Below are 27921 nucleotides of genomic sequence, written 5' to 3'. Positions count from 1 at the left end.
AGTGGGGGTAGTAACTCCTTTGCCTAATACAGAAGCCGCAGCTACGTATGGGCCCAAGGTATAACACTTGTCATAGTCCACTCTTACCTCTCTGAGGTAATGAGAAGCGAAGACAGAGTTGCTCCTCCAGAACGTTGCGTCCATGATTTGCCTAACTGACATTTTTCCGGTATGCCAGCGAAGCAGCAATGGCCCTTACTTCGTGAGCCCGTACTTTTAACAGGGCGAAGTTTTCTTCCTCACAAAAGAGGTGGGCTTCCCTAATAGTTTCCCTCAGGAAAAAGGACAAAGCGTTCTTTGACAGGGGTTTTTGAGGATCCTTCACCGAACACCATAAGGAGTTGGAAGCACCCCTCACGCTCTTAGTGTGGGCCAAATAACCCTTGAGAGCCCTAACAGGGCAGAGGAGGCTTTCCTGTTCCTGACCCACTAGATTCGTGAGGTTAGGGACTTCAAAAGTCCTGGGCCAGGGTTTCGAAGGGTTCTCATTCTTGGCGAGAAAGTCGAACCTCAAGGAACAAACCGCTCCATTTAGGGTGAAGCCTACACGCTTCTCGATTGCCTGGACCTCGCTGATTCTCCTGGCAGTCGCTAGAGACAAAAGGAAGGGTTTTCTTAGTCACATCTCGCAGAGAAGCTTGCGAGATAGGCTCAAACTTCCTGGAGCACAAAAACTTAAGCACCACATCCAGGTTCCAAGAAGGGGGTCTTAAGTGCACCTGCTTCGTTGTCTCAAAAGACCTAATGAGGTCCTGCAAGTCCTTATTCTGAGATAACTCTAAGCCTCTATGCCTAAAGACGGTTGAGAGCATGCTCCTGTATCCTTTAATGGTAGATACAGCCAGCTTAGCATCCTGCCTGAGGTACAAAAGAAAGTCTGCAATCTGGCTTAGAGAGGTAGAGGACAAGGAAACCTTGCGCCTCCTGCACCAAGCTCTAAAGGTCTCCCACTTTGACTGGTAGACTCTTTGTGAAGAGATCCTCCTTGCCCTGGCAATAGCTTTCGCCGCTTGTGCCGAAAAGCCTCGAGATCTAACGAGCTTCTCGACAGTCTGAAGGCAGTCAGATTGAGAGCGAGGGGGTTTTGGTGAAATCTCTCGAAGTGGGGTTGTCTGAGAAGATCTGGACTTGCCGGGAGTCTTCTTGGAAAGTCCATCAGCAACCCTACCACTTCGGTGAACCATTCCCTCGCAGGCCAGAATGGAGCCACTAGGATCATTCGTCCCGAATCGAGGAGAGCGAACTTCCTGACAACCAGATTGATGATCTTGAACGGGGGAAAGGCATACATGTCCAGCCCCGTCCAATCCATCAAGAAGGCGTCCACTGCAACAGCTTCCTCGTCCGGGACTAGGGAGCAGTAGTTGGGGATCCTCTTGTTTAGACCGGAGACGAAAAGGTCTATTACTGGTCTGCCCCACAACTTCCAGAGGCTCCGACAGACATGCGGGTTGAGAGTCCACTCTGTAGGAAGGACCTGTCCCCTCCTGCTGAGCATGTCTGCCCTGATGTTTCTCTGCCCTTGAACAAACCTTGTCAACAGCTGGGTCTCGTTCTCGTTCGCCCAGAGGAGAAGCTCTCTCGCAGTTGAGAACAGAGAGAGGGAGTGAGTTCCCCCTTGCTTCCTTATGTACGCGAGAGCTGTGGTGTTGTCGGAATTGATCTCCACAGTCTTTCCCGACACCGAGGTTTTGAAGGCCTTGAGCCCTAACAAAATGGCCATCAATTCCTTCCTGTTGATATGCCAACTGACCTGACTCCCTTCCCAAATTCCTGAGACCTCTTTGTTCCCTAGTGTTGCTCCCCAGCCTGACTCGGACGCGTCTGAGAATAACACTAGGTCGGGGTTCTTCTTGAACAAGGAGATCCCTTTTCCCAACAGAGCTGGGTCCAGCCACCACATTAAAAGATCCTTGATCTCTGTCGGAATGGGAAAAGAAAAAGTGTCCTCCTGGATCTTTCTGTTCCAAACCTTTGCGAGGAAGTGTTGCAGAGGCCTTAGGTGCAGTCTCCCCAAAGGGACAAACTGCTCCAGGGAGGATAGAGTTCCCAGCAGACTCATCCACTCCTTCGCTGAGCATTCCTGCTTCCTCAAAAAGCCTTTGACTTTGTCCAGGCACCTGGTCTGCCTCTCCTGGGAGGGAGAAGCCTGAAAAAGAACTGAATTCAGAACTATCCCCAAATAGAGAATAGTCTGATTCGGCTCGGTCTGAGACTTCCCCCAGTTGACGATGAGTCCCAGGTCCTGAGTGATCGTATAAGTTTTCATTAGGTCCTCCAGACATTTCTCTTTCGACTGTGACTGGATCAGCCAGTCGTCTAGATAGAAGGAGACCCTTATCCCCTCCTGGTGTAACCAGCCTGCCACATTCGCCATTAGTCTGGTGAAAACTTGGGGAGCTGTGCTGAGACCGAAGCAAAGTGCCCTGAACTGGAAGCACTTGCCCTGGAACACAAACCTCAGATATCTCCTCGAAGACGGATGAATGGGGACGTGAAAATAAGCGTCCTGCAGGTCGAGAGAAACCATCCAGTCTCCTGGACGAACTGCAGCCAGCACTGACTGAGTCGTCTCCATGGAGAACTTTGTTTTCTCCACGAAGGCGTTCAGAGAGCTGACATCTAGGACTGGTCTCCATCCACCCGAGTTCTTGGGAACCAGAAACAGGCGATTGTAAAAGCCTGGGGAGGCGAGGTCTTGAACTGGCTCTATTGCTCCCTTGACCAACATCTGGTCGACTAGCTCCAGAAGAGCCTCTCGTTTCCCCGCGTCGGTGTACTGAGCCACTAAGGCTAGAGGAGAGTCTGAGAGAGGTGGTTTCTTTAAAAAGGGGATCTTGTAACCTTACTTGACGACTGAGAGGGACCAGGTGTCCGCCCCTCTCCTTTTCCAAGACTGCCAAAAACGAGACAGTCTTGCCCCTACTGGTATCTGGAGGACTTCCATCTCATTCTTTGGACCGGGGCCTAAACGCACCCCTGCTGGTCCTTGGCCCTGACTCTTGTCTTCTCCCCCTAAAATCCGCTCTCGAGGAGATCCTGCCCCGAAAGGGCTGTTGAAACTTCTCCTCCTTCTTCAGAGGAGCAGGAGCAACAGGTAAGGTCTTTCTAGCCGACCGAGACAAAAGGTCCTGAGTAGCCTTCTGAGCCAGAGAAAGGGAGATATCTCTGACCAGAGCTTCAGGAAAAAGATGACGTGAAAAAGGGGCGTAAAGTAGCTCCGACTTCTGGGCAACAGTCACAGATCTAGAGGTGAAGGAGCACAAAAGGGCCCTCTTCTTTAAGACCCCTGCTGAGAAAAGGGAAGCCAATTCATTAGCTCCATCCCTTAGAGCTTTGTCCATGCAGGACATGATACTCGTCAGGTCCTTCGCGTCCTCCAGGAGTTCAGACTTCCTGGCCAGTCCCGAGAGACCAGTCCAGGAAGCTGAAAACCTCGAAAACCCTGAAAATTCCCTTGACGAGGTGATTAAGCTCCGACATGGACCACATCACCTTGGCAGAGTTTAAAGCATGCCTTCTTGCCGAGTCCACAAGAGCCGAGAAGTCACCTTGGGAGGAGGAAGGCACTCCTAACCCCAAAGGTTCCCCTGTCTCATACCACATACCGGCCTTGGAAGCGAGCCGAGACGGTGGAAAAGAAAAGGTGGTCTTGACAGCTTGTCTCCGTTCCTTCATCCAATCATCCACTTTAGCGAGAGCTTTCCTGGCCGAAATTGAAAGTTTCATTTTGATGAAGGCCGAAGACTTAGTAACTTTCTTCCTGGTAAATTGAGACTGAGGAGAACGAGGGGCCGAAGGTTGAAATTCCTCCCCGTAAAGTTCCAAAAGAGAGCGAGAAAGAACCTTGAAATCGCTAGAAGAGTCGGCAGGTTTTTCTTCCTCTTCCGAAATATCTTTGAGGTCCTGCTTAAGGATAACATCCCGAAGAGTTGGGCTGCCAGCAGTCTGGCAGCGAGAGCTGTTTGAATCCTGGCGCCGAGCGCCGCTAACATCCAGTCGGCGAGAAGCGGTATCGTCACGATGACGAGAAGCGGTATCGTCACAATGACGAGAGGCAGTATCGTGACGATGACGAGAAATGGAAGCGTCCTGAAGATGCAGGCTGCCGTCGCCTTGAAAATGCAGACTGCATTCATCCTGTTTCCTAAGAAACGAGGCAGTAACGTCCAGGCGTTTCGAAAGGGAAACGGAATCGTCACGGCGCCGAGAACGAGAGGCAGTATCGTCCTGGCGCCGGGAGAGGGGGGAAGGCAATTCCTGGCAGCGTGCCGATGAAGAGGGTGTGCGTTGTCGTACGGCCGACGAAGTGCGCAGAGGTTTCTTGGGAGAGATACTAAAATCTCTCTTAAAAGAAGATCTCTTAACAGGCAAAGAGACGTCCTTACGTCTGACGGACTGAGAAGGGTGGCTGAAAGCTTTAACTAATGATGAAAGTTGTTCCTGCATAACAATCATGAAAGCTTTAGCAACCTCTGCTGGCTCTCGCGGTGCCGAAGACGGCAGTTGTCGTACGGCTTGACTGGGAGCGCTGGCAGAAGAAGCAGGGAGTCTAGCAGGATTAACTGGGCTAAGGACTCTCTGTTTCGCCCTTTTAACAGGAACATCGAAATCGTCTTCCGAAGGATCAGGGTCTCTGCTACTCGAACCGGGAGAGGGAGAGCGAGACTGCACATCCCGGTTCCACCCTCTCTTCATTGGTCTTGATTCGTAACGCCAATTACGTCTGGGAGAACGATCAGGCGAAGACACAAACGAATCCGACACGCCTTTCCTACGGCGGTCAAGAGCAGCCTGGGAGATCGCAACAGGACTGTCTGAGGCAACGACTGACCGAGGAAAAGCACCTCTCACCCCCTTTCGGCTTTCGACGTACCTTCTCCCTTGGTCCTGGGAGCTTGGTAGAGGTCTAGACCTAGGGGTATGACAGATTCGATCAGTCGCCACCTAAACTGCACTTTCACAAGCACTAATTTCACCTACACCCTTACCTTTAAAGGCCTCCAACTGCGCTTTAATGGCCTCCAATTCAGCAGCTAATTTAGCATACCCAGGGTCATCCGTAGGCACAGACCCTGTAGAAGGGGCAGGAGTCACTACATTTGGGGAAGGAATACCTTCCAAAGGGGTTACAAGCAAAGGGTCAATAGATAAATCTAAGCTAGGCTCACTAGCAGACCTTGACTTTGATTTAGCACTTCTAACTCTATCAATCTCAAGTTTGCGCACATAGCGCTTCATAGCTAACCAATTATCATCACTTAAAACCTCGCATTCCTTGCACTTATTATCTACAGCACATTCAAACCCCCTGCAACCCATACAGATAGTGTGAGGGTCAACCGAAATTTTCGACAACCTCACCTTGCAAATATCATTCGCACAAACACGATACTGAATTTTCTCACTCAAAAGGCGATGAAGGGAAAGCGATCCGAAAAACTCTGAAAGGCGGAACAACGATGTTGTCGATCCGGCCGGCAGAGATAATCTGAGGAACAGAAAACGGGAATGATTCCAAGTACCACCCTGTAAGGGTTGTTAACCATCTAACCACACAACCACCAAAAGGCGGTTGCCGCGATTTTCGATTAAATTCTGCCGCAGTCGGAGACTCAGCTATATATATATAACTGCCAGGTAAGTTCTATTCATAAAAAGGAATTTTTGTGATTTTTCTTAATTTTTACCTATTTATCGAAGAATTTAAGGCATAAAGAGATAAACTCAGGTGAAAATATTGTTAAACCCTAAAAACAGAAAGGTTATAGAACACAGAAAACTGAGTTTCATTAAATTTTGAGCATTTTGAATTTTTGGTGAAAATGTGCACAGAGCTATGCAACATCCTATTTGAATATCCGCCGCGAAAGGGTTAACAGCCGCACCCAGTTTGATCATGTCAATCAGGGCTTCCCTGGAGGGCGAACCCTGAAGCCCAAAGGAAGCTCAAAGCTGTAATAAATCATTATTATTAACAGGAAAATCAATATTCAAATCCTACTCCGGGGGAGGAGGGGCAGCTGCCTCGCTATGGGAGGCAACTACCTCTCCCGCACCCCGGGATCGGTCAACAGCAATACGGTCTACGCTACCACCCGCCGGCCTCTCAGGAGAGACCACTCGAGTGGGAGCTTCGGAGGAGAAAAGGGCTACGGAAGAAGTCGTCTTGGGATTTTCTCTCTTCAAAGGAGCCTCTGAAGGAGAAATATCCCTTTTAGCCTTCTTGCATCGCCGGGCAAACCTCTCCCACTGGGAGGTAGACCACTCCCTACACTCGATACATACGTTAGACCTATCACACCGTTGGCCCCTACACTGAGGGCATAAGGAGTGAGGATCGGTGTCCAAAGCAGACATAAAGGTACCACAAGGGCGGCCAGCTTGTCCAGGGCACGTACGCATGATGAAAGAATAGAGGCCAACTTCAAACACACACTGAAAGAAAAAGCAAAACAGATTATGGCAGTCAAAAACGGAGGGGAGCGCAGACAGGTCTGTCGTCTCTCCGAGCCAAAAGTAAAGTGAAGCACCCAGTGTGTGTGTGTGAGGGGGGGGGGTAGCATAGCCCCCGCTAACTAGCGGAGGGGTAGTAAACCCTCGTTAAAATTCTTATGGCTCGTCATTTCAGCTATGCCGAAGTAATTACCCCATGTAAATAGCGTGGTTTGTATTTCAGTTACGGAACAAACTCCTATTAAAGGACTCAGGTTTGCATTTGTGTAGTAACAAATAGTGTCCTGCTCATGTATGTTTTAAGGATATTAAGATGCTGACACACATCACAAAAACATCAGAGCAGTTTCGTGTATTCATTTTATTTCTTAAATCTTATCAAGGCTTTTTTAAATTTATACTATTTCTCACACCACTCAAGTCATATAAACTTGTTACTTCAAAACATTATGTATCCAAAAGTCACTACGAATGGTAAACCCTATTTTTGATAAGTTATATGTGTTAAAAAAAAAAAACCTATCTTACATTACCTGTCAATGAATGATTAGTTTTGTGAACCAGCTACGCAGGCAAAGAGATTTCTTAATAAACTCAGTCCTGCTCCTTGAACTACCTGAAAAGCAAGGTACAGAATTAATTTAATTTCATTATCTCCTCCTACGCATACCGACGCAAAGGGCCTCGGTTAGATTTCGCCAGTCATCTCTATCTTGAGCTTTAAATTCAATACTTTTCCATTCATCATCTCCTACTTCGCGCATCATAGTCCTCAGCCATATAAGTCTAGGTCTTTCAACTCCTCTAGTAACTTGTGGAGGCCAGCTGAACATTTGGTGAACTGATCTCTCTTGAGGAGTGCGAAGAGGATGCCCAAACCACCTCACTCTCCCTCATCATAATCACCTCCACATATGGCACTCGAGTAATCTCTCTTATAGTTTCATTTCTAATCCTGTCCTGCCATTTAACTCCTAATATTCTAAAGACCCTGTACTTAGCACAATATTCCACTAATGGATTAAAATTTGTATTTATTTTCTTAATGTACTATATTTGGGGTCATTCAAATATTATACTGTTATCAAATGTTCTAAAATCTGCAAGTTACTGTACCTGAATGTCACAAAATCACAAGTTTTAAAAAATTATCTGTAATTTTTCCAACTATCCAAACCTGAGTCTTTTAATAGGAAAATGCTTTCAGGGAAGCTGGATACAGTTACTAAAACTTAAAACGACGAGTGCTAGTTAACTACAGGGTGGCAAGCAACCCTCGCCCCCTTGACAAGCCACAGAGATCCCACTTTGACCATACACCTAGAATGTGTTGGAGCGCGCTGAAGCGCTGAAAAGTGTTGGCGTGCTGGAGAGCGCTGACGAGTTGTTGGTCAGCGCTGGTGCACTGACGAGTGATTGCGCCCAGCCGAAGGTCTGAAATGCTGCGCAGGAAGGTGCGTTTACGAGAGCGAGTGATGTTTGGAAGCATCACAAATAGACAGGAACGGAGAAGGAGGGTTTGGAACAGGGATGTGCCCTTTGGAAGGGCGACGATCCTCAGAAGCAGATGGCGAGTGATCCACAGAAGAGCCTAAGGCCGAAGTCCAAGAACTAGCAGCAGCATCGTCAGGAGAAGGTCCAGGAGAGGGAGACGGTCCAGGAGAGGGAGAAGGTCGAGGGCCAGAAGACGATGGAAGAGGAGGCTCCTCTGCGGGGGAAGGCTGCGAAGATGAGGCTGAAGAGCCGAAGAGGCGCCTTTTCACCGATTGTAAAGGGCAACCTCTAAGGCGAAGCGAAAGACGAGCTCTGCAAGATCAATGACACCCTCTGAGGGCCGATGGATCAGCAAGCTGACCTTTAGAAGCATCAGTCCTCTGCAGAGGAGTCTCTACGTATAAGCTCCTCCTCTGAGGAGAAACCCTCGCAGGAGAGACCGACGAAAGACTTAGCTTTCCCCACGAAGGATGATCCGGAACGGGGGAAGAGCAGTTGACAGCAACAGCCAAAGAGTCTGTAGGGGCAGAGGCGGCAGCAGCAGCAGCAGAAGACACCTCAGAAACCACAACGTCGACACACAACAGAGCATCAACCTCTGAAGTTGACGAAGGCTGCACACAAACACCACGGATGATGAATTGCAGCAAGGAGTCCTTGGAGGGTGGACCCGGAAGCCCCAAGGACAACCACACCTGAATAAAGGAAGAAAGAGAAAAGGCCTCGCCCACGGGGGAGAAGTGGGGCCACTTCGCTAGGGGGAGCAAAACCATCTCTCGAGGACCGGGGTTGACTATCAATTAAGGGGCCTCCACTACTACTCGATGGTTTCTCGGAAGAGACCGAACAAGCAGGAGCTTCGGAGGAAGGTCAGGAAGCAGAAGCCGCCGCCTTTGGTTTTTCCCTTTCGAAGAAACCTTCGAAAGAGAAATATCCCGCTTTGACTTCTTCTGCCGACGGACCACTCCCGACACTCACTACCCTTATTTTCACTATCACACCGTTGACCTCTGCAGGCGGGACAAAGGGTGTGACGATCGGTGTCCCCGGCCGACATGAAGGTACCACAGGGCTGGCCTCCAAGACTAGGGCAGGTATGCATGGTCGGCAGAAGTCAACACAAACACACACTATCAAAAAGAAAGCACAGACAAAAAGCATTAATGGCAGTCCAAAATAACCCATCGAGGACTTCCTAGAGAGAGCCCTTCTTCAACAGGGTCTAGACTTCTACCCGGAGGGCTAGCCCCTTTGCTGATCCCATTGCAAAGGACTCTAATGACACTGGATTCCTGAGCAGGGGAGGGAGAGATGTCATGAACGGGACACAATACCCTGAACGAATCGCGGAGACTGTCCAGGGTTCAGCCCCGAGTTGCTTCCACCTGTACCAGCAACTTTGCAGGCACCCCCCCACTGGTGGACAAGCGGGGGGAGTGCCTATCCTAGCGTTTGCATTCTCGGCCGCTCCCTCTAGGATGTTTTCCTTCCCTGGAGGAAATTGTGCCTCTCCTGTCCTTGGTCAGAAAAGTCTTTTAAGACACTGCTGTCTTAATCGTCGAGGTCTTGGCTGGACGGGACTGCTGAGGAGCTGGTGGTTTAAAAGGTCTGGATGTCAAGGCCCTATGGAGGAGGGAGTCCTGGTGGAACTTTCCCCTCCTCTCCTCAGCGTGTTCCACGTCTTTGGGCTTGAAAAGAGAGGATCCCTCTAGAGAGGAGTTCCTGAGCCTAACAATCGCGGCAATAAGGAACCTGCTGATGGTGGAATCTCTTAGATACAGCATTACGTCTTTTCAGGATGAGTTCGCCGACAAGTTCAAGACTTGGTGGGCGGGAAACTTGATGGTGCGAATGCCTGAGAGGAGGAAGGTTTCCATTGCTTTCCTGGTATCTTCCTTGGAAAAATCCTTGGTCCGTACCAGGTTTCCCAGGGTCCCCAACCAAGGATCAAGCCACAAATTAGCCTGCATGGCATAGGATCTCAGCTGCCGAGAAAGAGACCTGACAACCGGAAAGCCTCCCAAGAGAGACCCCCTTGGTAAGCTCTTCCAGAATGGTGAAGCGGAAGAACTGGATAAGGCTCGTCCAGGACCTCATAGTACCGCCTCTGCTGGACGCGAGGAGGTGGGAGGAACTTGGCGGTAGAGGCCGAATGGTGAGAGGAGAAATCAGAGAGCTGTTGGGTGACCTTCGCCTGGGCACTCTTTAGCCTTTGGGACCAGGAAAAGGCTGCACTGGTCTTTGAGGGGTTCTGAGTCCCAAAGACACGATCTAAGACTGTCTTTGCCCTCTTGTAGGGGGTATCTCTGGGTCAGTAAACCCAATGAGTACCCTGATGAGAGTCGGGACTTGCCTGAAGGTATGTTCTGACTCCTCCTGGTCTCCCTCTGAAGTAAGACTGGTAGCAAAGTCTCCTTCTTCAACCCCAGAGAACTGCTCTCAGAGTGGGTTGTAAACATCCCTAGAGTGACTGGTGGTTCCTGCAGGCCTGGAGATCCTCAAAGAGGACTTCGGAAGAGTTTTGGAGTCCTTCCATTCCCTCCGAAGAAGGAGATGGAACTCTAACATCGCAGGGCGGTTGGAGTTGTGTTTCCTGGCTTCCTCCAGAGGTAGCGTGCTCTCCGCACGAGGGGAATCTTCCTCCGAAGGTGGAAGGAAGGATATCCGCTCCTCACGAGGCTCCCTCGACAGACATGAGGCAGGAGAGCATCCGGAGGGAGAGTCAGGAAGGACACTCCTCGGAGACTCCTCTTTTCCTCTTCAGGGAAGAAGCCACAGGGGTTCTCTGCAGGTGCTTGGCTGGTGTCGACGAATGTTGAAAGGTCTCAGAAGGGTTTGAAGGCTTGCAAGACTGCTATGACCATGGCACTGAACCAGGGCTGCTTGCTGACGGTGGTACTGTCAGAAGCACCTCCTTAAGAGAAAAGGACAGAAGGTTCCCTTGGAGGAGTCTCGACCGATGGTTGACATAGTGGGTCTGCCTTCAAAGATGGGACCTTCGGTATCTTGAACCCTTTTGTGGAACTCTCTCGCTTCCCCAGTGGTTACGCTGAAATGCGGTTTCAGGGAAGGATATAGGGCGACGGCGAATTGTTGGAACACCTACCTTTCTGTTCCTTCTGATGTCGCGACTTCCTCAAAGTCGGAGAATCGTGTTCTACTGGTTTTGGCAAGCGCAAGTGCGCAAGAGAGCGCTGGCGCGTTGGTGAGTGCTGGCAAGCCAGAGCGCGCTGTAAAGCCAGGTAGTGCTGGCGTGCTGGGGAGCGCTGACGCACAGGAAAGCAATGGAGAGCCAAAGAATGCTGGTGCACAAGCGAACGCTGAGGCTCAGGAGAGCTCTTACGAGCTGGTGAGCGCATAAGAGCGCTTACATGTAGGAGAACGCCGATGCGAAAGGAGAACGCTGGCGTGCAGGAGAACACTGGCACGCAGAAAAGCACTGTCGAGGCGGGGAGTGCTGGTGCGTTGGTGTGCTGGCAAGCTGGTAAATGCAGAGATACTGGAGATCGCGGGCACGCTGGAGAGCACTAGCGAGCAGGAGATCACTGAGGGGCAGGAGAGCACTGACGCGCACAAGAACACTAACACGGTGGAGACCGTTGACGCTCTAGAGAGCATTGACGTGATGTCACGTGCTGACGCGCAGCCGCTGTGAAGGAATTGAAGGAGTGCAAGCGCACTGATGTATAGGAGCGTGTTGCTCAGGAATGCGCGTTACTAGAATACGCATGGGCGAGTGACGCTTGGTCAAACGGTGAGCAGGCAAGCGTAGAACAGTAGTCAGGAACAGAGAAGGCAGGTCAGAACGTCAGCGAGATGCAGAAGATCGGCACGTTGGTAGCTAAGGAAAAGTGATGTGCCCATTGGAAGGGCGAACATCCTCCATAGGGGATCCCGCACAATCCACAGAAGAGTCCAAGGCCGAAGTTCGAGGACTAGCTGCAGCGTCGTCAGGAGAAGGTCAAGGGCCAGAAGATGACAGATGAAAAGGCTTCTCTGTGGGGGAAAGCTGTGTAGAAGAGGCTGAAGAGCCGAAGAGGTGCCTTTTCACCGATGGCAAAGGGACACCTCTAAGGCGAAGAGGAGGGCAAGCTCTGCACGAACGTTGATGCCCTCGGAGGCTGGAGGATCAGCAAGCTGACCTTTGGAAGCAACAGTCCTCCGCAGAGGAGTCTCTACGAGTGAACTCCCCGAGGAAGAGAAACACTTGTAGGAGAGACAGATGAAGGTCTTTGCTTCCTTCTTAAAGTATGTTCAGGAACGGGGCAAGCACAGTCGACAGCAACAGCTGAAGAGTCTGAAAGAGTAGGAGCATCGGCAGAAGCAGCAGACGACACCTATGACACAACTCCGTTGACACAGGACAAAGGATTCACCTCCAAAGTCGACGAGAGCTGCACACTAGCACCACGGATGATGATAAGTTGCAGCAAAGAATCCTTGGAGGGCGGACCTATTAGCCCCAAGGAAGACCACACCTGTATAAAGGGAAAAAGAGACAAGACCTCAACCAGGGGGAGAGGTGGGCCTGCTTTGCTAAGGGATGCAACACCATCTCTCAAGGACCAGGGTTAACCATCAGTTAAATGGCCTACGCTATTATTCGATGGTCTCTCGGAAGAAGCCAAATGAGGAGGGGCTTCGGAGGAAAGTCGGTAACCGGAAGAAACAGCCTTGGGTTTTTCTCTTTCACAGAAACCTTCGAAGGAGAAAATCCCGCTTTGACTTCTTCCAACAGCGCCCAAAACTTACCCCCTGGAAGGCAGACCACTCCCGACAATCACTACACTCATTTCCATTATCACATCGTTGACCTCTGTAGGCGGGACAAAGGGTGAGGGAATCGGTGTCCAAAGCCTACATGAAGGTACCGTAAGGCCGGCCTTCAAATCTAGGGCAGGTACGCATGGTCGGCAGAAGTCAACACAAACATACTGTTAAAAAGAAAGCACAAACAAAATCACAGGTAAGTGAAGCTAACGCCCCGACCCCCTCTTACTAGCGAAATGGGTAGTTAACCCTCGCTAAATTTTAATGGCTCGTCCTTTCAGCGAGTACTGTAATACCTCTAATAAATAGCGTAGATTTGTATTCCAGTTATGGAACAAATTAACTTTGCACTTGCTATGCTCATGAGCAGACTTAATTGAATTCCCATATCAAAGAGGAATTCCATAATAACACAAGACTCTCCAAAAAATTTTCTAGTGCACACTATCAAAGGCTTTTTCATAGTCCACAAACGCCATCAAAAGTGGATTTCTATATTCTACGCATTGCTGTGCAACATGTCTCAAAATGGAAATTTGGTCAGAGCAACTTCTACCTTTTCAAAATCTTGCTTGTTCATATCTAATCTTTTAGTCAATCTTTCTCTACAGTTTCCTTAGAATAAGCATACAGTGAACCCTCGTTTATCGCGGTAGATAGGTTCCAGTCATGGCCGCGATAGGTGAAAATCCGCGAAGTAGTGACACCATATTTACCTATTTATTCAACATGTATATTCAGACTTTTAAAACCTTCCCTTGTACGTAGTACTGTTAACAAACTACCCTTTAATGTACAGAACACTTAATGCATGTACTACAGTACCCTAAACTAAAACAGGCACAAATATTAAAGGTGATTTTATATCATGCATTTCCTAAACATGCTAAAAAGCACGATAAAAAATGGCAACCAATGTTTTGCTTACATTTATCTCTGATCATAATGTAGAAACAAACTGGAGGTAGAGCTTGGTTTATTACCCAGACATATTTCCCATACTTTTCCCTTAGAACTACATCACATCTTCCTACTTTAGATATATAGATATATATATATATATATATATATATATATATATATATATATATATACAAATATATATATATATATATATATATATATATATATATATATATATATATATATATGTATATATATATATATATGTATATATATATATGTATATATGTATATATATATATATATATATATACATATATATATATATATATATATATATGTGTGTGTGTGTGTGTATATATATATATTTATATGTATACACATATACATACCTACATATATACATAAATACATGCATACATATATATATATATATATATATATATATATTACTGTATATATATATGGGTTGTGGAAAAAATCCGCGAAGTGGTGAATCCGCGATGGTCGAACCGCGAAGTAGCGAGGGTTCACTGTACTGTACAGTACTATATATTTTCATAACTGACATAATTGTTATTCCTCTGTAATTATTGCAATCAGTCAGGTCTCCTCTTATTTACCATTTTCACCAGCACTCCTAAACCCCACTCAGGTAGTAGGTTGGCCAGGGTACCAGCCACCCGTTGAGATACTCCCACTAGAGAGTTATGGGGTCTTTTGACTGGCCAGAGAGTAGTACATTGGATCCTTCTCTCTGGTTACGGTTCATTTTCCCTTTGCCTACACACACACACCGAATAGTCTGGCCTATTCTTTACATATTCTCCTCTGTTTTCATACACCTGACAACACTGAGATTATCAAACAATTTCTTCTTACTGCACTGCAATTGTTCAGTGGCCACTTTTCTCTTTGTAAGGGTAGATGAGACTCATTAGCTAGGTCTTGTTAGTTAGGACACTCCGAAATCAAACCATTGTTCTCTAATCTTGGGTAGGGCCATAGCCTCTGTATCATGGTCTTCCACTGTCTTGAGTTAGAGTTCTCTTGCTTGAGGGTACAATCGGGTACACTATTCCATCTAATTTCTCTTCCTCTTGTTTTGTTGAAGTTTTCATAGTTCATATAGGCAATATTTATTTCAATCTTGTAGTTCTTCTTGAAATATTTTCTCTTTCTTTGTTTTCTTTCCTCACTGAGCTATTTTCCCTGTTGGAGCCCCTGGGCTTATAGCATCCTGCTTTTCCAACTAAGGTTGTAGCTTAGCAAGTAATAATAATAATCAGGTTTTGCCTCTTCATGACATATTCTACAAAATAATCTTGTTAGAATTCTAAGTCACTTCATTTTCAGCTAGGATCATCCTGACAGTTATTCCATCGTATCCAAGGGCTTTCCATCTCTTGAATTTTTTAATGATAGCTTCGACTTCAAACACACTGAATTCATTCATGGGAACATAAGAGTCATCATCAGCTTCAGGTATATTAATCAAATTATTCCTTTACGTATCTCCTATTCATAACCTCTCTAAAGTGTTCCATCCAACATTGTCTTTTTTCATCTTCTGTTGTAATAACAGATCCATCTCTCTTTGTGATAGGTAAATGCTGCTTCTTCTTTACCCCAGTCGAGATTTCATTAATAATTCTATGTGCGATTCTTACCCCATACTCACTCCCTGAATTCAGCTTTGTCAGCCTCATCTGCTTTACTGTCTAAATATTCTCTCCAGTCATTCATGGCTTTTCTTTAGTCTTCACTATCAATACTGGAATACTTAGAATGCTCTACCTTGTAATTTTCATTACTTCCTCAAAAAATTTCCAATCAATTACTGTCTTTGTCGCCTTCTTATAGTTTCCAAAGTATCATTTGATATCCATGGCTTTCTCCTTGTAACTGAGGGTCCCAAAACTTCACTGCCAAGTGACTGATACATGTTCTTAATATCACACCATTATTCATTAATTGTCTGCTCTTCATCTCTTAAAGTCTCTAAGAACATAATCGATTTCTACATTCAATTGCATGTGTTTCTCTGTGCTCTTCTTCTAAAAGCTTTGTTGTATCAAACCTAGGTATTCTATCTACCTTTCTGTTGGATGCTTTCAGTTTTACTTTCAGGGTGGTAATGAGGAGCTAGTGATTACTACCAATATCTGCACCTCTATAGCTTCTTACATTTCTCAGTCGTCCTCCTCTCTTTGTTAATGGGAATGTGATTTATTTGATTTTTGTAATTGCCACATGGTGAAGTCCATGTAGCCTATATTTGTAGAAGCCCTTATGCTGAAGGAAAAAAAAAAGAGAGAGAGTACATCCAATGACAATATTGTTTGCTGAACAGAAACTTATGAAATGTTCTCCATTTACATTTTCAACTTTGCCAAGACACTCAACACCCATCACATTCTCTAACCCTTAATTATTCTTTCCAACTTTAGCATTGAAGTTGCAAATCCCAATTTTCATCACTCTCTCTGGGATCTCATTTATTACATTCTGCAGTTCTTCATAGTATTCATCTTTCCTTTCTTCAGCAGATTCATTTCTTGGTGCATAGTAAACTATAATACTCATATTGCACTCCTTTGATTTGAACTTTGCTAGTAACAATATAATAATGTATTTACAGCTCTCCATTCAGTTAATGCCATTTCTGCTCTTGGTGTCATCCTCATTCCTACTCCTCCTCTTCTAACTCCATCTGATCTTCCTGAATAGATATATATACTGTATATTGCTTTGGTCTAAAGTTTCCCTACCAATCCCCTTACGTGTTTCACTTAGGGCCAAGATATCCAAACTATATTTCATAAATTCACTCTCCACTTGCTGTAACTTCCCAATCTGATTCATGGTTCTAAATTGCAATTAACAAATTTTCAATTTTTCTTTAGTATCTACAAGCCGGGAATTCTTAGCACCCCGCTTCGCCCAGGACTGGGGGCCATTCTGTTGTCATCTCTTTCCATTGACTAACTAAATCCATAGAGGATTCATTGGCTAGATACATCATAGGATAGCCAGTTCCTTGTGATGCGCAGTGCCTATCTAACTAAGGCAAGTGACCCCTGCTGGTCCATACTAATTCTAGTAAGACAAATCGCCAGGCATCAGGAGTAAAAGCCGAAGAGACAGTTTGTCTATCGCGTTAAATCTAATCCGTCACACTGCTTCCAGTCACTTCATTGAGATTTAGGGGGACATTTCCTCTACACCCAAAGCTCCCATTACTCCACCAGGCGGCTCATCCGCTTATTCGAGTATAATATCTGGTTAATTCAGTTGTTAAGTAAGATGTACCTTTTTTATTATCATTAATTCTTATGCTCTCTGGAGACATTGAGAGAAATCCGGGACCAGTACGTCGTAAATTTCATCAATGTCGTCTACTGTATTGCAATATTCGTGGTCTTCATGCAAATATTCAAGACTTTACAGTTGCGTCCAGACAGTACGACATTTTTTTGTGCTCAGAAACTTTGGTTTCTAATATGAGCCACTCATCTGAGCTCCTTATAACTAGTTTTAAGAAGCCAATAATGTTGAAACGTGGTGCCATCCCTAGGACCAGCGGAATGTATATTAGGACTGAGTACTCTGCTTCTCGTAAGTCCTGCTATGAATGTGGATGTCATGAGATTCAAGAAAAAAAGTTTGTGGTAGGCATAACAACTTGTGTGTTTAATCTACCAGAACCCAGAGATGGATGATTCTATCTTTGATAGTCTTCTTGCCATTATGGCTAAGATACATGAAGATGATAGAAAGTCCTCTTTTGTCTTTGTTGGTGATTTCAAAGCTCACCACAGGGAGTGGTTAAGTTCTGTTTCTCCTACCGCTTGCCATGGCTTAACAGCTTTAGACTTTACCTCTGAATAAGGCTGTGAGCAAATCATAAATGAAGCTACTCACAGGTCTGGAAACTGCTTGGACCTCGTATACACCGACTCCCCTGGCGTTATAACAAGCATGTCAGGAAATGCCTTGATTTTATTAATAAAGGGATTTTGACGAAGGAAAAATCTATTTCTGGGGAGATACCTGTGACGCCCGGTGAAAAGGATCCTTCTTTTGGACGTCGTAAGCGTTGGTTGATTCGTGTTGAGTGTGTCTGCTTGTGTTTGTGTTTTGAGCTGTTTTTTCGCCATGGCTGAAGCTCTTCTTACTGCAGGACCAATGTTAAGTACCATAGATTGTTTTGACAGCTTTTTAGTACCGGGCTATTATTACTTTTTGCAATTTTAGTGTGTGTTAGTGCGACTGGCCGTTCGCCTTCCGCGGTGATGGCGGCCATTATTGTTTACGTTCATACGTTTCAATTGCCTTTGTTTGCCAGTTTGGTACTATTGTCATTCTAGGTTCATTTCTCTTATTATAGATTCTTGGCCTTGTGCCGTTTATTTTGAACCATGTTTTGTAAGTCTTTTGGTACTTTGTTTACGCTTACGAGTCCGTATCTTTGACGAACGAAGGATAGCGTTCAGGGCTTTATTATAGTTTAGTACCACCGCTTGGCGTTGTTTTGTTTTCGCCCTTATTCACTGTTCAGTTCCCGTTTTAGATCATCTAGGGGGCGGGTCCCTAAGCCCTCTAGAGTTAGCGTACCATCTAGGTACGGAGCATGTCTCGCGAACTGCCAAGGGTTGTTTTTATCAAATGGCGGCAGCTTAGAGGTGTCTGGGCCTGACGGAGGGTGTAGCTGAGACCCGGAACATAGGAGGTTAGCCACCATATCTTTCAACTGACTGCTGTCTCATCTGAGTCGTAACCCACTCCTGCATCAAATTAAAATTCATCTGAGGCTCCGCAGAACTACTCGCCGCCGAAGTCTTGGCCTTAGCGGACTTACTTTTCCGAGCTTTAATATGCGGAGTAGGCTGGGCTATTACAGGAAAGTCAGGAGTGGTGGAGGGTCCGGGGACCGGAGACACAGATAGCGGCGAAGCTGAAGAGCTAGGCTTAAGTTTGTTTTTACGTAGGGGCTTCACCTTGGGTCGGACAGAGAGGGAGGGATCCCAAGATGAAGTAGGTGGCTTATCAAAGCCGTGAAAGGAAGAACCAGGAGAGATAGAAGGCGAAAGAAAGGAGTCTGCCAACTCCACACCACTAACCTGCTCGTCCATGGGTTCTGTGTGGATGTCCAATGATGAAACTTCTCCCGAGGGCTGGGTCTCCTCTTCCAGGGGTATTGACGCTCTGATAGCCGCAATCATAGGGTCGGCGACATCAGCAGGCACTGCGGCAGAAGAGGAGCCTGGGAAGAGTCGAGAAGCCATGTCTCCGTCGAGGAGGTAGGGGCATCCAGTGGGGGCGTTACGGCCGAACCCCGAAACCCAAGACCGGAGGCTGGCCTTAGCCGTCCGGAGGGCATCTTCATCAGCCTGGAAATGGTGAGGATACATTAGAGAATTGAAGGAAAGAATATATAAACATGTCCCAAACTAAACAAAATCTATTTATCTCATATTGTATCAAATAAGCATCACCGGAGTAAGATATTAATAATTACACAACATCAATATATCCCATATGAGATATTAAATATTATAAGCTTATAATAAGTAGTAAAATTGAAAAAATCTTACATCATCATTCAGCAAAATCGAGGAGAGGTCGTAACACAAGGTGCACGCCTCAGGGAACCAAACCATGTAGGAGGGTTGGCCCGGCTCACGAACAAAAGATATAGCGCAGTGTGCGTGGGACCAGCAGACATCATGGCCTACTGGATCCGAGAAGGAGGCGGAGCAACCCTTGGCAGCACAGCGGACTTTCTGTAATAAAAAAGTTAAATAAGTCTAGACGCTCCCCAATACTCTAACACAGTGGTTCCCAACTACTTTTGGTCATTACCCCACTTTTTCCAAAATCTTGGCTAGCGCCAAGCTCGTTACCCCCACATCATTTCTATCATTTTGTACATGATTAATGTCAAACAAAAGTCTTTCAGTTGGTCGAACCTTCCTTTATTCGTTTATTATTTAGGCAAGTATATCAAGAAGTACTATTACTTCTGTTGAAAATAAAAAAAAAAAATTCATACATATAAGGTTGAAATAAATAGAGAGAATATATAATTGAAATAATGTTCATCAGGGTAAAAAAAAGACAAATAAATCAATACATACTTCTGCTGGAAATAAATCAAATACAGTGAACCCTCGTTTATCGCGGTAGATAGGTTCCAGACCCGGCCGCGATAGGTGAAAATCCGCGAAGTAGTGACACCATATTTACCTATTTATTTAACATGTATATTCAGACTTTTAAAACCTTCCCTTGTACGTAGTACTGTTAACAAACTACCCTTTAATGTACAGAACACTTAATGCATGTACTAACGTACCCTAAACTAAAACAGGCACAAATATTAAGGGCGACTTTATATCATGCGTTTCCTAAACACGCCAAAAAGCACGATAAAAAATGGCAACCAATGTTTTGTTTACGTTTATCTCTGATTATAATGAAGAAACAAACGCATTTACACATCTGTGTATAGGTTAGTTTCTGCATCGATTACATTGATTATTCAGTACAGTATGTTGATTTGGTTATTACTAATGTTTTACTTAATTTTTCTTAGGACTTCCAAATGAAATGTTTTTCTTTATGATGCCGCCTGAAACGACGGCGTCATAAAGTACGCTCAGTAAACAAACTAAGGAATTTAACGCGCATGATGAAAGTGATAAATAATGATATTACAGTAAAAGCTTTAACAAAATATGTTATTACAAATATTATTTACCGTATCTATATAAAATCATACATACGTAGCAAAGCAGGAAAACAATCTATGAGAGAGAGAGAGAGAGAGAGAGAGAGAGAGAGAGAGAGAGAGAGAGGAGAGAGAGAGAGAGAGAGAGTTGTTTTACATACGTAAATGTAAATTTAAAAAAAAAAAAAAAAATAGCCCCATTTCGTATAAAAGATTACAAATATTTTACTTTATCATATTACAGTAGTCTGTATAATACTGTAAAGTTCAGTACAGTATGTTGTTGTTAAAGTCGTGGCGATGAAATTCTCACGAAACAAAAACACGCCATTTGAGTACAACAGCTGATTCTCTCTCTCTCTCTCTCTCTCTCTCTCTCTCTCTCTCTCTCTCTCTCTCTCTCTCTCTCTCTCTCTCTTCGTGTTATACAATACTTACATTTAGATGAAGAAACTAAAATTAGTTTTCTTAGTGTCAATTAAATACGAAACGAAATAATTAGGCCGAGTCTACATCCATTTCAATCATAGCTAAAAATACGGCATCCGATTTCATAAGCAAACCACTATTTTTTTGGGAAATATCATTTTATTCTAGAAAATTGCCACTCTTTAAATAGATAATTAAACATTAAGAAAGCGTGTACTTTTGTTTTTAAATTTCGGGTGTGTTTTAAAAATCGAGTACTGTTGACTTCTTTTTTTTTTTTACTTTTGGCTGTGATTAGATCAGCTGTCATCTAGCTGCCGCTCTTGAGTGTGTACGAATACACTAACAAAGTATCATTTATACCATTTCTTAACTTATTCAAACCGTCTACAGTATACAGTTGATATTACATAAGCACCAATGTGTTATAACCTATCAAATTTTTTTGTTTATTACATTTAAACCCCCTCTATCTCTCTCTCTCTCTCTCTACCTCTCTCTCTCTCTCTCTCTCTCTCTCTCTCTCTCTCTCTCTCTCTCTCTCTCTCTCTCTCTCTCTCTCTCTCCTCTCTCTCTCTGTGGGCTACTTTTCACTACCTCCCATTCCTTACCTCTCTCTATCTCTCTAACAAATGATATCTTTGTTGCTCCTCAAAGTTTCATTTATATAGAAAATCAATCACGATTCAATTTTCCTTACTTTCTCCAATCTCGCACCATCGGTCTCATCGTGGTATTTTCGATATTTCTGGAAAATCCGCGATATATGTATATACATGGGTTATGAAAAAAATCCGCGAAGTGGTGAATCCGCGATGGTCGAACCGCGAAGTAGCGAGGGTTCACTGTAATTTCATGTGAATAATCACACCTTCAATTGAAAGTAAGGAGAAAATATATGTACTTAACAAAAATCTTCAGTGGTGTGAATAATTACACCGGCGGTATGAGATATTTTCAGTAATGCAAGGAGATAGTACTGTAAGGGAACTTCTGATATTATTTTCTGAGTTCAATCTATTTCTATCTTTGCTTCAGATGGTCAAAATATCTGAAGAGCCAACTTCACACATGTAACTTGAACCAAATGGTAAAAGCATCTCGACTGATTCTAGACTCATCAGAGAGAACACTTAGTTATAGCTAATCCAAAATTAAAATAATTTCATGGGGTTAAATTCCTATTGTAGGGGGTTGCTAGATTTTATTTCAACTATTTTTTTTCTTGGTTCATCTGGCAGATGTTCTGTGTTACATGTAAATGGATTCCGAATCCAAGCATTGATGAGTCAGTTAATTTCATAGAAATATTCTTCCATCCTCAGAACCAGGCTATTTAAATACGCACTCATTATTCACTCCATGCCACTCGAGTGTATAGAATCTTTATCTTCCAGAAACTTTAGCAACTTAGGAAATGCAGCTATTCTGCCAGTTTTCAATTTTGAGTCCCAAAAATCCATTTTGTTACAAAATGCTTGGACTTTTTCATTCAATCAGATAACGTTTTCTTCTGGTCCTTGCAGCAATGTGTTCAGGGCATTTACATGCAAAAGTATGTCCACTAAATAGCACAGAATGGAAATCCATTTTGGATCTCTGTTCCCCTGCTGAATTGTGCCCATCATCGTCCAAATACAGTTCAATCTCAGTTTTGAGCTGAAATACTCATTCGAGAACATTTCCTTGGGATAGCCATCATACAACAGACAGCGATGTTTAGATTCAATGTCCCCACAAAAAGAACTAAACAGTCTTGAGTTTAAAGCACTTGACATAATATAATCAACTATTTTCATGACAGCACACATCACCTCCTCCAAATCAGGTCGCAGAGACTTTACTGCCAGTACCTGACGATATATGAAACAGTGTGTTGCAAGATCCAAAGGATTTCCTTTTTTGTATATGTAAAAAACCCTAAGTTAACACATGGTATAGTTAGCATACCGTCTGTGGTTACTCCAATGCAGTTTTTGCAATCTAGTTGCATATTTGGTTCATCAAAAATTGCATAAACTTTTCTGAATACATCCACACCCTTTGCAGTTATTTGAAGTGGACTGCACCGTCTGCACATAATTAGATCTTCAAATTTCCTTTCTCCTTCGTACCGGATTTATACCATTAATTGTGCATTATTCGTAACATCATTGCTTTCACCCAGTTGAATGTTGAAGATACCACTGTTTTTTAATGTTGAAGATACCACTGTATTTTACATGTGAAATTAATTGATCCTTAATATCCTTTGATATTAAGGATATCAGAATGAAAACTGTCATTACCCCCATCAAATGCAAAATTACCCCCAGTGGGGTAATTTACCCCTATTTGGGAACCACTGCTCTAACATAACAGTAGGATTATAAAGAGCTGGGAGAATATGAGGTGCGTATTAAAATGATATTTTGATTATAAAATAAATTTTTGAATATACTTACCCAGTGAATATATAATAGCTGACGTCTCGGACGGCTCGACAGAAAAACACAAAAACTCGCGAGCGATCGCCATGAAGGTTGCGGGTGTGCCCACCAGCGCCAACTATCGGCCAGATACCGCATATACATGTAAACAGCTCCAGTTCTTCTCATCCCGCTGGGTCTCTATCGGGGAGGAAGGGGGGCCTTTAATTTATATATTCACCGGGTAAGTATATTCAAAAATTTATTTTATAATCAAAATATCATTTTTAAATATTAAACTTAGCCGGTGAATATATAATAGCTGATTCACACCCATGGTGGTGGGTAGAGACCAGTATTAATACAGTTTACGGCGTATATGCTTAGAGTTTTTGACAGTTATATCATAACAAAACCCAAATAAATATAGGTACCTGGTAAGGAAGCTGACTTTGACGATTACTCTGCCTTGTTAGTCTGCTTTCCTCACGAAGCCCAGCCATCCTCTTAGGATGCTGAAAGACTCCCAGGAGCTGAAGTATCAAGGGCGGCAACCCATACAACAGGACCTCATCAAACCCCTAATCTGGGCGCTCTCAAGAAATGACATTTGACCACCCGCCAAATCAACCAGGATGCGAAAGGCTTCTTAGCCTTCCGTACAACCCAAAAACAAGATTAAAAACATTTCAAGAGACAGATTAAAAGGATATTGGAATTAAGGGAATGTAGTGGTAGAACCCTCACCCACTACTGCACTCGCTGCAACGAATGGACCCAGTGTGTAGCAGTCCTCATAAAGAGTCTGGACATCTTTTAAGTAAAATGACGCGAATACCGACTTGCTTCTCCAAAAGGTCGCGTCCATATACTTCGCAGAGATCTATTTTGCTTAAAGGCCACGGAAGTTGCTATAGCTCTTACTTCGTGTGTCTTAACCTTAAGCAAGCAACGGTCTTTTTCACTCAAGTGAGAATGAGCCTCTCGGATTAAAAATCTGATAAAATATGACAAAGCATTCTTTGACATAGGTAATGATGGCTTCTTAACTGAGCACCATAAGGCCTCAGATCCACCTCGTAAGGGCTTAGTACGAGCTAAGTAGAACTTAAGAGCTCTAACTGGACACAGTACTCTTTCACGTTCGTTGCCTACGATCTCTGACAGGCAAGGTATATCAAATGACTTAGGCCAAGGACGAGAAGGCAGTTCATTTTTGGCCAGGAAACCAAGCTGAAGTGAACATGTGGCTTTATCTGTGGAAAAGCCGATGTTCTTACTGAAGGCATGAATCTCACTGACCCTTTTAGCCGAAGCCAAGCACACTAAGAAAAGTGTCTTGAGGGTGAGATCCTTCAGGGAGGCTGAATGTAATGGCTCAAACCTGTCTGACATCAGGAACCTTAGGACCACGTCTAAGTTCCATCCAGGAGTTGCCATACGACGTTCCTTAGAGGTCTCAAAAGACTTAAGGAGATCTTGGAGATCTTTATTATTGGAAAGATCTAAGCCTCTATGTCGAAAGACCGAAGCCAACATGCTCCTGTAGCCCTTAATAGTGGGTGCTGAGAGGGAGCGAACATTTCTCAGATGTAAGAGAAAATCTGCGATTTGGGCTACAGAGGTACTGGAAGAGGACACAGATGCTGACTTGCACCAGTCTCGAAAGACTTCCCACTTCGACTGGTATACTTTGATGGTAGAAGCTCTCCTAGCTCTCGCAATCGCTCTGGCTGCCTCCTTCGAAAAGCCTCGAGCTCTTGAGTCTTTCGATAGTCTGAAGGCAGTCAGACGAAGCGCGGGGAGGCTTTGATGAAGATCCTTTACGTGGGGCTGTAGTAAGAGATCTACCCTTAGAGGAAGACTCCTTGGAATGTCTACCAGCCATTGAAGTACCTCTGTGAACCACTCTCTCGCGGGCCAGAGGGGAGCAACCAACGTCAACCTTGTCCCTTCGTGAGAGGCGAACTTCTGCAGTACGTTGTTGACTATCTTGAATGGTGGGAATGCATACAAGTCCAGGTGAGACCAGTCCAGTAGAAACACGTCTATGTGGATCGCCTCTGGATCTGGGACTGGCGAGCAATAGATTGGGAGCCTTTTGGTCAACGAGGTGGCAAAGAGGTCTATGGTGGGTTGACCCCAAGTCGCCCAAAGACTCTTGCACACGTCCTTGTGGAGGGTCCATTCCGTGGGGATCACCTGACCTCTCCGACTGAGACAGTCTGCCAAGACGTTCAAGTCCCCCTGGATGAATCTTGTCAACAGGGAGATGCCTCGATTTTTTTACCATATGAGGAGGTCCCTTGCGATCACGTACAGCGTGTGGGAGTGAGTGCCTCCTTGCTTGGAGATGTACGTCAAAGCTGTGGTGTTGTCTGAATTGACCTCTACCACTTTGTTTCGAAGAATGTTCTCGAAATTCATCAAGGCCAAGTGGACTGCTAATAGCTCCTTGCCGTTGATGTGCATGCTCTTCTGAACTGAGGTCCAAAGACCCGAGCATTCCCGACCGTCCAGAGTCGCACCCCAACCCAAATCCGACGCGTCTGAGAACAACACGTGGTTTGGGTTCTTGACTGCTAGGGACAGACCCTCTCTCAGACTGATGTTGCTGTCCCACCAGTTCAGGCATGCTTTTACTGGTTCGGAGACCGGGATTGATACAGCCTCTAAAGTCTTGCTCTTGTTCCAGTGAGAGTCTAGATGGAACTGGAGAGGGCGAAGGTGAAGTCTCCCTAGCGAGACAAACTGCTCCAGGGATGACAGAGTCCCTACGAGACTCGTCCAACTTCTTACTGAACAACGTTCTCTTTTCAGCATGAGTCGGACTTTGAGCAGGGCTTGTTCTATTCGGGTGGCAGACGGAAAAGCCCGAAAAACTAGACTGCGAATCTCCATCCCCAAATATAGAATCGTCTGGGATGGAATCAGTTGGGACTTTTCTAAGTTGACCAAAAGTCCCAACTCCTTTGCCAGACCCAACGTCCAGTGTAGATCCTGCAGACAGCGATGACTGGACGATGCTCTGAGAAGCCAGTCGTCCAAGTACAGGGAGGCTCGAATTCCCGATAAATGAAGGAATTTTGCCACATTCCTCATGAGCCTCGTAAACACGAGAGGAGCAGGACTGAGGCCGAAGCACAGTGCTCGAAACTGGTACACCACATTCCTGTAAACAAACCTCAGAAACGGTTGGGAATCCGGGTGTATAGGAATGTGGAAGTACGCATCTCGCAGGTCGAGAGAGACCATCCAGTCTCCCTCTCTGACCGCTGCTAAGACGGACTTCGTGGTCTCCATCGTAAATTTTGTTTTCGTAACAAAAACGTTGAGCACACTGACGTCTAGCACTGGCCTCCAACCTCCTGTATGCTTTGGGACTAGGAAGAGACGGTTGTAAAACCCCGGTGATTGAAGGTCCGAGACTTTCACCACCGCTCCCTTCTCTAGCAACAGAGACACTTCGTGATGTAGAGCTTGTCTCTTTGACTCCTCTCGATACCTGGGAGAGAGGTCTATGGGAACTGTTACTAGAGGAGGTCTGCGTACAAAAGGTATTTTGTACCCCTCCTTGAGCAACAGAACAGACTCTTGGTCTGCACCCCTCTTCTCCCAGGCCTGCCAGAAGTTGTTCAGTCTGGCCCCTACCGCTGTCTGAGGACGTGGGCAGTCAGACTCTGCCACGGGAGGACTTGGCTCCTCTCCTCTTACCTCTCTTTCCCTCGGCACGAGAGCCTCCCCTGCTGGGAGCTCTGCCACGAAAGGGCGGGATAAACCAAGACGCAGGAGTCTTGATTCTGGGTCTCACAACAAAGGATGAAGAAGGAGCTCCCTTGCGAGCAGAAGAAGCCATCAGGTCATGTGTGTCCTTCTGCACAAGCGAAGCAGCAATGTCCTTAATCAGCTGTTGTGGAAACAAGGCAGCCGATAAGGGAGCAAAGAGCAGTTCCGATCTTTGAGAGGGAGTAACTCCTGCTGAAAAGAAAGAGCAAAGGGTTTCTCTCTTCTTCAAGACTCCCGACGTAAAGGTGGAGGCGAGCTCATTGGAGCCATCGCGGATGGCTTTGTCCATACAAGACATAATAAGTAAGGATACATCTTGGTCAGCAGACGAGATCTTCCTACTTAATGCTCCTAGAGACCAATCTAGAAAGTTAAAAACTTCAAAGGCCCTGTATACGCCTTTAAGGAGATGGTCAAGGTCCGAGGAGGACCAACAAATTTTCGAGCATCTCATGGCCAGGCGACGGGGAGAGTCTACGAGGCTTGAGAAGTCACCCTGGGCAGAGGCAGGGACTCCCAAGCCAAGAACTTCTCCCGTGTCATACCAGACGCTCGATCTAGAAGCTAGCTTAAAAGGTGGGAAGGCAAAGGCCGTCTTCCCCAAACTCCTCCTGGTAACCAACCAGTCGCCTAGAAGACGTAAAGCCCTCTTAGAAGAGCGAGAAAGCACTAGCTTAGTAAAGGCAGGCTTGGTAGCAGCTAAGCCTAGCGCAAACTCAGATGGAGGCGAACGAGGACCAACAGTAACAAAATGATCTGGGAAAAGATCCTTGAAAATCATCATGATTTTCTTAAAATCCATCGAAGGTTGTACAGCCTTAGGTTCTTCTACATCAGATAAAACGTCTAAAGGATTATCATTAGGCGGAGGATCAGCAACGTCCTCATCTGGAGGAACCTCGTCCGACAACTGATGAGTCTCAAGCAAGGGAGAGACCTGCC

General features: G+C 45.3%; 1 protein-coding gene across 1 annotated transcript in view; it reads right to left on the bottom strand.

Moving 5' to 3' along the window:
- Positions 1-27921, bottom strand: part of LOC137630621 (uncharacterized) — a 52488-nt gene that overhangs the window by 12471 nt on the left and 12096 nt on the right. The window contains exons 2-4 of the mRNA XM_068362225.1: positions 19221-19409; positions 18747-19016; positions 6990-7072 (exon numbers count right to left, since the gene is read on the bottom strand). Coding sequence (XP_068218326.1) covers positions 7004-7072; positions 18747-19016; positions 19221-19286 — 405 coding nt within the window. The 5' untranslated portion in view covers positions 19287-19409 and the 3' untranslated portion in view covers positions 6990-7003. The remainder of the gene's footprint in view (positions 1-6989; positions 7073-18746; positions 19017-19220; positions 19410-27921) is intronic.

The sequence above is a fragment of the Palaemon carinicauda genome, chromosome 38, assembly GCF_036898095.1.
Source record: "Palaemon carinicauda isolate YSFRI2023 chromosome 38, ASM3689809v2, whole genome shotgun sequence".
NCBI lineage: Eukaryota > Metazoa > Arthropoda > Malacostraca > Decapoda > Palaemonidae > Palaemon > Palaemon carinicauda.
The sequence above is the reverse complement of the archived record's forward strand: the minus strand, read 5'-3'. Positions and strand labels throughout refer to the sequence as shown.